Below are 14,429 nucleotides of genomic sequence, written 5' to 3' on the forward strand. Positions count from 1 at the left end.
CTAGGGAGTAAAGGGAGCACCTCTGCGATTGTCACGATCGGGTCATCCGAGCTTGGACCTTAGACTGGGTGAAGCCGAAAGCTAGCGCTCTTATTGTTTTCAATCATGGTCGGTACACAACAGAACTCATGAGTACAAAAATCTATTGCACAAGTCTCATAGTAACAATGAGCAACCGAAGAAAGGTATCGATGGGGGTACTATTTTTTTCGAAGTTGCTTCTTACACTTCGTCAGTAATATAGCATAAGTTCTCTAAGCGAGCTTTGTCTGTTACATCCTTATGGCCTGATTGCCTGGTTATCGGAAGCACCGTCGATATTCTCGACAGGTGGAGTACATAACACCTTTCGGCCCTTGACCGAAGAGGGAGAAGCCGATGGTCGGTTAAGACGCGTTTAAAAGTTCGGGTGAACACATATATGATATAAGTACTTCGGTACATACAATCATTATACATAAAATTCTTTTACCCAAGTTTATTGGAGGCTCTTAAATTTATATGAGCCGTTTTATAGTAAATATGTTCTCTTCCTAGTCATTGCAAAATCTTTCTCTATCACTCCTTTTTCGATGCGAGTGTGTGGTCAATAGCCGGGTAGCCCATTTTCTCTCTAGTGACCACTCGAGTTTAGTTCGCTAAAATGGTCTAACGAGCAGTACTCCGTCTTCAGGATAGGAGGTTGCAGCCATAGGCTGACCCGCTTGAAGTCTTGAGATCATATGTGTCATATTAATGCACGACAGAAGCACAAAAGTAAGATCAATTTTCGGATTGGCACCAAATGACTTGATTCAGTTCGGGCGTAAAGTTTTTACTGAAGTTTTTTGTTTTTTCAAGCCTATGGCACTTTTAAACTATTTGTTTGTTTACAGCATAAGTCTCGTAGTGCAGCGTTGGACACCTTTAGAGATTTGGCACAAAAATTCTCGGATATTGCTATATATGCATCAGTTTCGAATTGTGTCTTTGGTCAATAGTTGGGTTGCCCGGCTCCTGTGCTTGCCTCCTACATTTCGCTTTGTTTGGATAGGTGTACAAAGGGAGAACCTATTGTGCTTCCAGCTCGAATGGTTAAGCACCTCAGTGGAGAAAGCCGAAAAGTGACTGTCACAATGGGCGTAAACTGGTCAGCGATCCGATGACAGTATCAAACTATAGATCGATACCAATTACCCCATGTTAAACGATGGGCCTTTCATAACATTGGCTGAAGTGATAATGGCTAGACTTTGGTCGGTGCCGAACACTAACCGGGGGCTTGTAGCTAGCTTCCCCAGTTTAAAGCTCCTATGACTAAGTGAAAGTTATAAAGCCCGCATATCTCATTGCCTGGTTTCTGCTAACACAACCGCCTTCGGGCACCGAGACGTCGGCTAAGGGTTGTCTTGTTATTGCGGAAACACCCTGCGTAGCATCTACAAGGGGGTGGAAGCCGGCGATGAGCCACTTTCAAGTGATAAACGATCTCAACGGAGTCAAAATAAATATATCATCGGCGTTCGTATTTTATATACAAGGGCTACTTTCCGTAATCATCGTTATAAAACCATAAATATGCATCAATTTGACTTAAGATTTTGGCCAAGCTAGGTTGCTTGGCTCCTGTGCTTACCCCTACATTCCCGATTGTTCGGCTAGGCGGTAAAGGGAGCACCTCTGTGATTGTTACAACCGGGGCATCCGAGTTAGTACCTCAGACTGGGTGAAGCCGAAAGCTAGCGATTTTAAAGGATATAATTGGTCGGCAACGACGGAAGTGAAAATTTTGGTTCATTAATACCATAGAGTTTGGGAACTTTCCCCGAACTAAATCCTCAATATTTTCCTCCCACATTGATTGGAGGTGAGATTTCATGATCATGATCAGCATGACAACTCAAAGAAAGGAACCGATAGCGGGATTAATTTTTTGGAAGATGTTTCATATCTCTCTGTGTACCTTTGTTTATAAAACCGTATGGCCGGATAGCCTTATTTTCCATAAATCTTTTCCCGTATAACAACTTTATAAAGTAGGACAAACAGTCCCCGGCTTCTGGCCGAGGAGGTTGAAGCCGATGGTCGGTCAACAAAGTTTTGTACAATGCGGATCCGAGCATTAATGATGTAAAGTACTTGGATATGTAGAATCATTACACATAATTTGTAATTTTACTCTAGATACCGATCCTTAATTCGGCCACCCGTGCCCACATTAAGGCTCGAGGGCTACTGGGCTTCGGGCTTATCATTCACTAATATTAAAAGGGGTGTATCGATCCCCTGATCTGGTGTTGCCACCCGACCAGTGTCTCGGGGGCTATTGCATTGCATATTCAATGCATAAAATTCAAAGTGCTTAGTGTTCGGCTGGACCGAACTATGGGCAAACGCGTCTTCGGACAACAATAAGTACCATCTGGGACTTATCCGGCATCAAACTAATATATTACGGCGACTTCTCAAAACCCTCTCTCAAGGGCCCGTCCGCCGATCACTATTACCTCTAATATATTACACTGCATTTCTATTATATGTCTGCTGCTGAGCTAGGAGTTGATCCTCAGGCCGATTTCACGACCTGAGTCTCAGAAGCCACTAGGATCAACGGTTTCATATTTTCCTTCAGGTGCATCTCGGATTTTAGGCCGACAGACACCTTGAGGACTACTGGCCATACATCTCGTCAGCAAATAAATTTATACGCATCGGAAATAAAATCCGCAAACAATCAGTCCATGACCGAGGTGCTGAGCCACCTCGGAAGCAGTTCGACATATAGTTCGGATGCAAGTGACTGGCTCCTTAGAGGGCATTTCCGGCATTAAGCTCGGCTAAAACTTTTTCAAGACCAAGGTAATCTATGGCACCTTGGATACAGTCCAGCGTTGGAGCTCGGATACATTCCGGTGTTGAAGCTCGGAAGCGGTTCGACGTTGGTGCTCGGTTGCAAAAGATACCTCAAATGCAGTCCAGCGTTGGAGCTCGGGCGCGAGAGGACACTGCCGCATGGGAAACACTTCAAACCCGAGGTGGGCGTAAAAATAACAAGGATTGATAACGACCGATAACTTAAAGGGGCTCCTCAGGATACCCAATGTGTAAACTCTTCGGATTTACTTCGGCGATCCTCAAGATCGAAGATAAGAAAATTTGTTGAACTAGTTTTCAAGACCGACGGCCGAAGATGAAGAACAGTTCGGAAGAATCGAGGAGCGTCCCCAACTTGAAGACCGGTTCAGGGGGCTACTGACGGTGTCCTGGACTAGGGGGTACTCACCACGTCGTCTCCCGACCAGCTCGATCGGGCCGAGGACCCCCATGGCGGTTCACTCATGGGCCACTTCGGGCAGCCCATGCCACACACGAGGAAGATTCCACAAAACTTAATGATCAAGACAAGGACTCCTCTCCAGCAACGTATTCGACTAGGACTTTTGTTATCCTAGGTCTCCAGTACATTATATAAGCCGAGGCCAGGCTAATCGCTAGATTATTATGACATTATTCATCATACCCTCAGGTTTTAGACCACAACATATGATCTCGAAGTAGATCAACTCTGTATTTGATACTCCATCAATATAAACAACAGCAGGACGTAGGGTTTACCTCCATCAAGAGGGCCTGAACCTGGGTAAAACATCATCTCCTTCGTTCCTGATACCATTGATCTGAGAATCTACAGCTCGGGACCCCCTACCCAGAGATCTGCCGGTTTTGACACCAACAATCATGTTTTCTTTTAAGAAAGGGGGAGTGTTATGGACATAGCAGTTCTGCACCCGAGCTCACATGAGCTCGGGTGAACAGCAAATGTCGTAGCGAAATTTTGCATGCATATTGAAAAAACATAAATGTTTCATGCCAAAATTGTTTTCAACATTTTTTTTTTGGATTTTGCTGTTCACCCAAGCTCATGTGAGCTCACGTGCAGAACAACACTTTCGGAGTGTTGCAACTGTTGTATCTACATGGTCTATATGTCGGCCCAAGGGCCACCTGCCCACCGCTGCAGGGTGTGTAAAGTCACGTAGCATATATAGTTTTCTAAAAAAATGTAGCATATATCCCCCGCAAAAAAAAGCACACATAGTCGTTGACGTGTGTGTGGATGCATTAATGAGAAATTGAAAGATTTCGTTGAAATTGTTTGTTTGGAAATTTCTCGATCTTCTGCCATGCGACTGACTGACTGACTGAATCCTGTCGCCTTTCGGAGAGATTCGAGCTGAAATCACAAATTTAGAGCCTGCTTTTGCACTTTGTTCATCATTAACGAAGTCCGCGTTCGTGTTTGTCTGTGACTATGGCGAAGTCGTAATCTCACGGGAGCAAACAGGACCCACACGACAGGCGTCCACAGCAGCCAGCGAACGAGCCACGCCAACCCCAATCCATTCCACGGGCAGATACGTCTCTGCGACGCGCGTGGCGCCACGACGCCTCTCCTGCACACATACATGGCGGCACCGGGTCGCGCCCCCCTCCTAACCGCCGCCGTCTGCCCGTCTGCACGCCCATGGCCACCCTCGCGCCACGCCCCGACCTCCTCCTCGTCGCTCTGAGAAGGTCCCGCGCTAGGACGCTTCGCGTCCGCGCCGCCGCCGTCCCACGTGCCCGCCGTCCTCCGGTGCCACCGCAGGCAGCGCGGCGCGTCTTCCTCGGCCTCGGCGCCGCTTTCGTCGACCAGCTCGCCCGCATGGCCTCCGGTGGTGCCCCGTCCCGCTCGTTCGTGGCCGCGGCGCGGCCAAGGCAGGGGGTCTCCCCGGTCGAAGAGGTTCGTATGCGCCACAGGCCAGACTTTCTTTGCTTCCTCCTAGAGTCCTAGACTCCTAGTGCGCCGTGCGCGCGGCGCGGCACCGGCATGTCTTTGAGCTGTGCAAATTGTCCGTCGTGCTTTGCAGATTTTGAAGAATGTGGAGTGGCCGGACGAGTTCCCTTTCAAGCCCGACGACTTCGGCCGCTTCGACGAGTAAGTAGCTCGGAGCACACTCACCACGCAGTGCGCGAGCAAAATTTTCAGGATTCCGAGTAGCCAGTGGCTTATGAATCTTGTATCTATTTGTATGACCTGATACCCCGATGATGTATGGTTCGTTCTTCTTACTTGGCAGGTCATCAGATACTGTGTTCTATTCGGCTCCCCGTTTTGTCACGCACATTGACGACCCAGCAATCAGAGCGCTCACAAAATACTACTCGCAAGTTCTTCCTCCAAGCAACACTCCAGGCGTGGCCATCCTGGACATGTGCAGTAGCTGGGTAGGAATTTTTGGAGTTCCCAAGTTATACCTGTCATCTCTACGTATTCTTGCCAAGTGGCTTACTGGTTTGCACTTTATCTAGGTGAGCCATTATCCAGCTGGGTACAAGCAAGAGAAGATCGTAGGGATGGGTATGAATGAAAACGAGCTGAAAAAGAATCCGGTATTGCTTCCTTACTGAACTAGTGTGATTTTGTACAATTGGTCTGCTATTCTCTTTTTCAGTTATAAGCTTATATAGAAACAGCTTTCAAAGCATTATGGATTGAGCAACATGGTCTCGATTTTTATTTTATTTGGATTGAACAACAATTGACTCAGTTGGTGAGTTATGCTGCATTCTGATTCTCCTGATGGTTTTTGAGGTACTCCCTCTGTCCCAAAGTATAAAAACGTTTTTGACACTAGTATAGTGTAAAAAACGTTCTTATATTTTGGGACGGAGGGAGTAGTAGTCATACGACTTATGATGACTAAAATATATACTGTAGTATCTATGTTACTACAGAAGAAATGACTGTTGAGAAAAGGAAACCTTTTCTGGTGGTAATAGGATAAAAGTTAAGATAGGCACTTCAATCAGTCTCTGTCTGTAACTGAAGTATAGTAAGTTAGTAACTGGATACGATATGTAACTTCATTTCTTTCAAATATAACTTTGGTTTTACTAAATTAGTGTGATTTTGTATTTGGTCTGCTATATATATGTATGTGTTCAGTAACTATTGAGTCTAGTTGAGGGCTCTCCATTGGGGCCATGGCAAATAATTCTAAACATGATAGTGTACATGTGCTCTGCTAGGAATGTCTCTTTGTACTATTAACACGTCTTGCAGTTGCTATTTCTTTTCGGCTGATACACCGACCCTAATTTTATTGGCAACTCTCTTGATTGTTTGCTGGTAATAATAGGTTTTGACAGAGTATGTTGTGCAAGACCTCAATTTGAATCCGAAGCTTCCTTTTGACGATAACACCTTTGATGTTATAACGAACGTGGTATGGTGTTCTTATGATGAATTCAGTCCTGCTGAACAACTGGTCCATCTTTTGTAGGCATAACACATATTACTAATCTTACATTTGGGCCTCTATCTAGTTGCATGTATGGAATGATAATAAATTTCCTCTTTTCTTTTTTTGCTTCTAGGTTAGTGTAGACTACTTGACAAAACCAATGGATGTTTTTAAGGAGATGAGACGAATACTTAAACCATCTGGATTAGCTATCATGAGGTAAGAACTAGCATGACCGGTAAGACCATAAGAACTGTTTTTCGAATATCAGTTTTTCCTGTAATTTGTTCTAATCACGATTTAACTCTGGATACAGCTTTTCAAATCGCTGCTTTTGGACAAAAGCTATATCCATTTGGACATCAACTGGTGATGCTGACCATGCTTGGATAGTTGGTGCATACTACCATTATGCTGGAGGGTTCGAGCCCCCTGAGGTATGCCATCTGTCTAATAATTTACGCCACGACATGGTGTTCCTTGTTGAGTAAATAGGCAGTTTTTCGATTAAATTAATCCATGAATAAATCATGAGCATGACATGGACAGCATTGATAACATACTGATTATGATCTAACAGAGCATGTACTACGCATATAGTAGAGACATCTACGCATACCGCTAGTACTGCTACAACAGAAAGAAACACGAGAGGGATAAGCGATGTATACCCTCCAATCGGCCACGCGGTGGCGGTGGCGGTGACAGCAGCCGCGGCATCCTCGGCGGCCTTCTTGTCCGCCTCGGCTTTCTCAGCGGCGGCACGGTCGGTGTCGGTCGACATGGTGATGATGAAGGTGATGCGGACGTAGATGAACAGAAGCGAGCAGTCGCGTAGTCGCTACCCAAAAACCTAATCGCCCCTCTCCCCGTACAGGATCCGGAGAGGCGTGGTTTCGGAGGCCTGCTCTCCCGTCAACCGTGTACGCGGTGAACGGGACGGAGTCGCCGGCGGCAGCAGCAGCAGAGGAACGACGTGGGCGTGGAGGCGGAGATGCGTTCTGTTTCGTGACGGCTAGGGTTGGCAGCGCCCCACATATATATGTGCGGCCGCGCGTGGAGAGACGTGGGCTGAACCCACGTCCAAGTCGGTAGCCCACGATCCGACGTCTCAGATCGTGGCCCCACCTGTCAAAGACTCTCCGTTCCTGACCGGCAAAAAGAAGCGCATAGGAGTGAGCTCGGCTCGGCTCAATCCCGCAACCCGCGGCGCGTCGTGACGAGGCGTGGCGTGGCGAGGCGAGCGGAGGAGGAGGAGTGCGCGAGGGCCTCATCTCTTCTCAAGCTCCAATAGCATGAGGGAGAGAGTCCCTTATAAACCACTCCAACTCTCCTTCCACTTCCAAGGTGGGACTAAACTTCCCACACACCTAGTGCCATATAACCCACATGGGCCCTTAGAGATTTTTCAGAAATTGCAATATGGGCCTAGAGCCCATCTCAGATTTCAGCAATCCCCCACCAGATCTCGAGGGCCCATAGTGTCCTCTGTTCCAAATACTGTTTTGATATACTAGTGTTTCAGTGAAGACCTGTTAAGGTTGAGCTTCACCTAGAGCAAGTAGCTACATTCCTTCACAACTGAACAATGGACTATGCCTTGAATTGTCAGTTTGGCGTAAAGAAGTTTCACCACATGTCTTACTAGTACTGGGCTGCCGAAGGCTGACCCCTCGGGTGGAGCATATAAGTCACACTCCTGGCCTATTCATGAGTTTACTAGAGATCACCCCAATCTCATAGACTGTGACTAGCAGTCGGGCTCACATAGGTGTGTTCCTCCAAAGATCGCTCTGTAGGATAGCATCTTGCTTATACATATAAGCCTTGGAACACATTAAGACAATAGTCATCCTTCCGTACAGTTTCCGAGAGTATTGCATCTCCAACGGAGTGGGTTAGTAAAGTTACTCTCCTCAGTTCACCACTGGCTTGTTTCCCCAGGTCCTACTTCACGGGATCTCCGATCACATAGGTTGGGTTACCACCATGGTAACTCATGTGGGTCTCATACCCATCTCCCTCGATGCACTATCTATCACTACACGTGATAGCCCTTTCGTAAAGGGATCTGCCAGATTCTTAGCCGTATGGACATAGTCCAACGCTATCACTCCGGAGTTTCTTAATTTTCTGACAGCTTTTAATCTCATTCTTATGTGTTTGGTGGACTTCATGTTGTCCTTTGAACTCTTCACCTTGGTGATGACAGTCTGATTGTCACAGTTCATAAGGATAGCCGGAACCGGTTTATCAACCAATGGCAAGTCCATCAAAAGATCTCGAAGCCATCTCGCTTCAACACCAGATGTGTCTAATGCCGTTAATTCTGCTTCCATTGTCGATCTCGTTAAGATCGTTTGCTTGCAAGACTTCCAGGAAACAGCGCCACCTCCAAGAGTAAACATATACCCAGTTGTGGCCTTCATCTCATCAGCATCAGAGATCCAATTCGCATCACTATACCCTTCAAGTACCGACGGGTATCCGGTATAGTGAAGTCCATAGTTCATAGTACCTTTCAGATAGCGCATAACTCTTTCTACAGCATGCCAATGTACATCACCCGGTTTGGAAACAAACCGGCTCAGTTTGCTCACAGCAAACGCGATGTCAGGCCTCGTTGCGCTCGCTAGGTACATCAGTGAACCAATGATTTGAGAGTATCTCAATTGATCTTTAGCCATGCCTTTGGACTTTCGAATCAACACGCTAGGATCATATGGTGTTTGAGATGGTGTGCAGTCCGAATATCCAAAGCGACTCAACACCTTCTCAACATAATGGGATTGCAGAAGTGTGATCCCACCCTCATTATCTCTCAGTAGCTTGATATTCAAGATAACATCAGCCACACCAAGATCCTTCATCTCAAAGTTCTGAGACAGAAAGGACTTAACCTCCTCAATGACTTTGAGGTTGGTTCCGAATATCAGTATGTCATCAACATACAAGCACAGTATAACTCCTTCGCCCCCACCATGGCGATAGTATACACATTTATCAGCCTCATTAACAACGAAACCAACAGATGTCAGAGTTGTATTAAACTTATCATGCCATTGCTTAGGTGCTTGTTTCAGGCCATATAAAGATTTTATCAACCTACACACCTTTCTTTCCTGACCATCTATCACAAAGCCATCAGGCTGTTGCATGTAGATTTCCTCCTTTAGCTCTCCATTTAGAAAAGCCGTCTTAACATCCATCTGATGGACGAGAAGACCATGTGAGGCCGCCAACGAGAGTAATACTCGAATGGTGGTCAGTCTAGCCACAGGTGAATAAGTATCAAAGAAATCTTCCTCTTCTTGCTGGTCATAGCCCTTGGCCACAAGCCTAGCCTTGTACTTTTCAATCGTACCATCGGGCCTAAGCTTCTTTTTGAACACCCACTTACATCCCAGTGGTTTGCAACCATAGGGACAGTCAGTGATCTCCCATGTCCCGTTAGCCATGATGGAATCCATCTCGCTACGGACCGCATCCTTCCAGTAGTCAGCTTCTGGAGAGGCATACGCTTCTGAAATAGAAGTGGGAGTATCATCCACGAGGTACACGAAGAAATCATCACCAAAGGTCTTTGCAGTCCTTTGTCTCTTGCCCCTACCAAGGGTTTCCTCGTCATCCTCCTCGGGATTTTCATCATGTGTTTGTTCATAATATTCCATAGGGATGGCAGGTTCAGGAGTCTCCTCAGATTCCTGTCTAGAAGTGCTTTGCATATCTCTCATAGGAAAAATATCCTCAAAGAATGTAGCATCCTTAGACTCCATAATTGTACCGATCTTCTGGTCAGGTACCTCAGATTTCACTACTAGAAATCTATAGCCAACGCTGTTCTTAGCGTAGCCCAAATTAATGCAGTCCACGGTCTTATGTCCAAGCTTACGCTTTTTGGGGATCGGCACGTTGACTTTCGCCAAACAGCCCCAAGTGCGCAAGTACGAGAGTGTCGTCCTTCTCTTTGCCCATTTCTCATAGGGAGTGATCTCACTATCCTTTGTCGGAACTTTATTCAGGACATGACATGCCGTCAATATAGCCTCCCCCCACCATGCCTTGGATAAACCCGATGTATCTAACATGGCGTTAACCAAATCAGTTAGAGTACGGTTTTTCCGCTCGGCAACCCCGTTTGACTGGGGTGAATAGGGAGGCGTCCTCTCATGAATAATGCCGTGTTCCGCACAGAAGGAATCAAACTCACTCGAGAAGTACTCTCCACCACGATCTGACCGGACTCGTTTAATTTTCTTTTCAAGTTGATTTTCAACTTCTGCCTTATAGATTTTAAAGTAGTGTAGAGCCTCATCTTTAGTATTTAACAGATACACATAGCAATATCTAGTGGAATCATCTATCAATGTCATGAAGTATCTCTTTCCACCTTTAGTCAACACACCATTCATCTCGCAAAGATCAGAATGTATGAGTTCTAATGGTGCCAGGTGTCTCTCCTCCGCGGCCTTATGAGGCTTGCGAGGTTGCTTAGCTTGCACACATGAAAGGCACTTAGAACCTTTGGCTAAAGTGAAACTCGGGATTAAATCCAACTTGGCTAGCCGCGTCATAACACCAAAACTAATGTGACAAAGACGTGAATGCCAAACTTCAGATTCATTAACATTCGAATGAATATGGTTCACGACTTTATTACAAAAATCTGCGAGGGAAAGGCGGAACATCCCTCCGCTCTCATAACCTTTTCCAACAAATAGTCCATACTTAGTAACAACTAATTTATTAGACTCGAATACCAACTTAAACCCTTCTCTACATAGAAGGGAGCCACTAACGAGGTTCTTCTTGATGGCGGGGACATGCTGCACGTTCTTCAGCTGCACGATCCTTCCCGAAGTAAACTTCAGATCGACCGTGCCAACACCATGAACAGAAGCACTCGCGCCATTCCCCATCAATACGGACCCGTGGCCTGTGACCTGGTAAGAAGAGAACAATGAAATGTCAGCACACACATGAACACCTGCACCTGTATCCACCCACCAATCGGTAGGCTGAAACACTGAAAAAACAGTAAATAAATTACCGTACCCAGATGCACCATTCTCATTGTTGCTCACAATCATGTTGACAGACTTGGAGTCCTGTCCTGACTTCTTAAACTTGTTTGGGCACTTGTTGGCCCAATGTTCAGCCGAACCACAAGTAAAGCAGCCCTCATCCTTCTTGTTCTTCTTGAAGGTCTTCTTACCCTTCTTCTTAAAGTCGGCAGTCTGTTGGACACCGTTCTTTCCCCTGGGCTTGTGGGAATTGGAGTTCTTCTGATGCACCATATTGGCCACAGAAGTTCCTTCGACCCCTTTTCCGTGCGAGTCCTTTGCCCTTGAGTTCTGCTCAACACTCAGATGGCCAATGACATCCTCCACAGAGAATTCACGCCTCTGATGTTTCAGAGTGGTGGCAAAGTTCCTCCAGGAATTGGGGAGCTTAGCGATTATGCAGCCCGCGACAAATTTGCCCGGTAACTCGCACTTAAGAAGCTCAAGCTCCTTAACAATGCATATTATCTCATGAGCCTGCTCCAATACAGGACGGTTTTCAACCATCTTGTAATCGTGGAACTGCTCTATAATATACATCTCGCTCCCTGCATCGGCAGCCCCGAACTTAGATTCGAGCGCCTCCCACAAGTCCTTGGCAGACCGCATATGTAAATATGCATCAACCAGCTTATCTCCAATCACGCTCAGAACTGCCCCGAGGAACACCACGGTGGCCTCCTTAAACGCCTTCTCCTGTTCAGGAGCGATCGTTCCTGTAGGAGTCACACCGGCGACCCAGAACACGTTCATGGCCGTGAGCCATAAGGTGGTTTTAGTCTGCCAACGCTTAAAGTACGTCCCCGTAAACGGGGACGGTTTCAGTGCAGCAGCAAAACCAGAATTCGAAAAACTCCTACAGATATTAGGTTTTTGGATTGTTGAGTAAATAGGCAGTTTTTCGATTAAATTAATCCATGAATAAATCATGAGCATGACATGGACAGCATTGATAACATACTGATTATGATCTAACAGAGCATGTACTACGCATATAGTAGAGACATCTACGCATACCGCTAGTACTGCTACAACAGAAAGAAACACGAGAGGGATAAGCGATGTATACCCTCCAATCGGCCACGCGGTGGCGGTGGCGGTGACAGCAGCCGCGGCATCCTCGGCGGCCTTCTTGTCCGCCTCGGCTTTCTCAGCGGCGGCACGGTCGGTGTCGGTCGACATGGTGATGATGAAGGTGATGCGGACGTAGATGAACAGAAGCGAGCAGTCGCGTAGTCGCTACCCAAAAACCTAATCGCCCCTCTCCCCGTACAGGATCCGGAGAGGCGTGGTTTCGGAGGCCTGCTCTCCCGTCAACCGTGTACGCGGTGAACGGGACGGAGTCGCCGGCGGCAGCAGCAGCAGAGGAACGACGTGGGCGTGGAGGCGGAGATGCGTTCTGTTTCGTGACAGCTAGGGTTGGCAGCGCCCCACATATATATGTGCGGCCGCGCGTGGAGAGACGTGGGCTGAACCCGACGTCTCAGATCGTGGCCCCACCTGTCAAAGACTCTCCGTTCCTGACCGGCAAAAAGAAGCGCATAGGAGTGAGCTCGGCTCGGCTCGGCTCAATCCCGCAACCCGCGGCGCGGCGCGTCGTGACGAGGCGTGGCGAGGCGAGCGGAGGAGGAGGAGTGCGCGAGGGCCTCATCTCTTCTCAAGCTCCAATAGCATGAGGGAGAGAGTCCCTTATAAACCACTCCAACTCTCCTTCCACTTCCAAGGTGGGACTAAACTTCCCACACACCTAGTGCCATATAACCCACATGGGCCCTTAGAGATTTTTCAGAAATTGCAATATGGGCCTAGAGCCCATCTCAGATTTCAGCATTCCTAGCAAGGGTTCAATGGCCTCCTAAATTTTGCATTTACATGTACCTGTACATACTAGGTACATGGTTGTAACAATCTCCGCCTTTATGTGTTCAAATCAAGCCCCTTGATGCAGATCCTTTTCTGTTTTTACAGGCTGTTGATATATCTCCCAATCCAGGACAAACAGATCCGATGTACATTGTTTGCTCTAGAAAGAAAACTGCTTAATTAAATATATTTTGTATCGGAATTTTGCTTAAAAGACCAAATACTAGCTGACGCACATATATTTCTACCAAGAGGTGACTACTAACGACTCCGGTCTATTTACATGTACATGATTTCATATGTGGCACTCACTCGTATATTCTGCAGTGTTGAGTATTTTTTTTCTATTAGGAAAAGGCAGGCGTTCTGTCATTCACATACTTGTATATCTCTAACAGGTGGATAATGGGCTAATATGTTTTGTTAACTAAAAAAATCTGAATTAATCCCTGAACTTTGATGATTGGGCCACCTAAACTGTGACGTGAAAATAATGTATCCATTCTACTCCCTCCGTTCCTAAATATTTGTCTTTCTAAAGATTTCAGCAAGTGACTACATACGAAGCAAAATGAGTGAATCTACACTCGAAAATAAGTCTATATACATCCGCATGTGGTAGTTCATTTGAAATCTCTAAAAAGACAAATATTTAGGAACGGAGGGAGTACTACCGAACGTTCAAAACAAAAGTACAAATGTTTTAGTGGTACAATATTCCATAGCTACGTATGGTTTGGTTGCTTCAAAATTTGTAGATTATGTTTATGGTGTGATAGCGTGGAAGGACCACACCTAAAATTTGTCACATGTAACAACTATCAACAGAGTAATTGATCATCTGTTAAGAAACATAAAAGGTTCTAATTGAACGTTTGTTCCTCTCGGTTCGGGAACCGAATGTTCTGTTGCCGCCAGATCTAGGCAGATGAGTGGCTCGGAGGAGAAATAAGAAATGAGGGTGGTGATGTGGGGTCTGCAAGAGTAAGGAAGAACTCTGATGCATGGATGTGTTCGCATACAAACATGTCGCCTGTGTGTCCTTGTCGTGAAGCACGGTATGCCGACGATGTCTCTGGAAACCAGAAACCTCACACGCCTTGGAGGGACTCCATCAGGGTGCGATGCGGCTTTGGGCTGCCCAAGGCTAGGATGGATTTGGGGGTGGGGGGGGGGGGGGGGGGGGGGGCCCTCGATTTGGGGCCGGACTAGGCGGATTTTAGACGTCCAAACCGGT

General features: G+C 46.6%; 1 protein-coding gene across 1 annotated transcript; it reads left to right on the forward strand.

Moving 5' to 3' along the window:
* Positions 1-4,388: 4,388 nt before the first annotated feature.
* On the forward strand, positions 4,389-13,539 carry LOC123061736 (uncharacterized). Its single transcript, XM_044484972.1, has 8 exons — positions 4,389-4,762; positions 4,890-4,957; positions 5,100-5,247; positions 5,332-5,412; positions 6,162-6,248; positions 6,400-6,485; positions 6,583-6,703; positions 13,298-13,539. The coding sequence occupies exons 1-8, from the start codon at positions 4,505-4,507 to the stop codon at positions 13,370-13,372; spliced, it is 924 nt and encodes a 307-aa protein (XP_044340907.1). The 5' UTR covers positions 4,389-4,504; the 3' UTR covers positions 13,373-13,539.
* The last annotated feature ends 890 nt before the right edge of the window (positions 13,540-14,429 follow it).

This window comes from Triticum aestivum, chromosome 3A (assembly GCF_018294505.1).
Source record: "Triticum aestivum cultivar Chinese Spring chromosome 3A, IWGSC CS RefSeq v2.1, whole genome shotgun sequence".
Lineage (NCBI taxonomy): Eukaryota > Viridiplantae > Streptophyta > Magnoliopsida > Poales > Poaceae > Triticum > Triticum aestivum.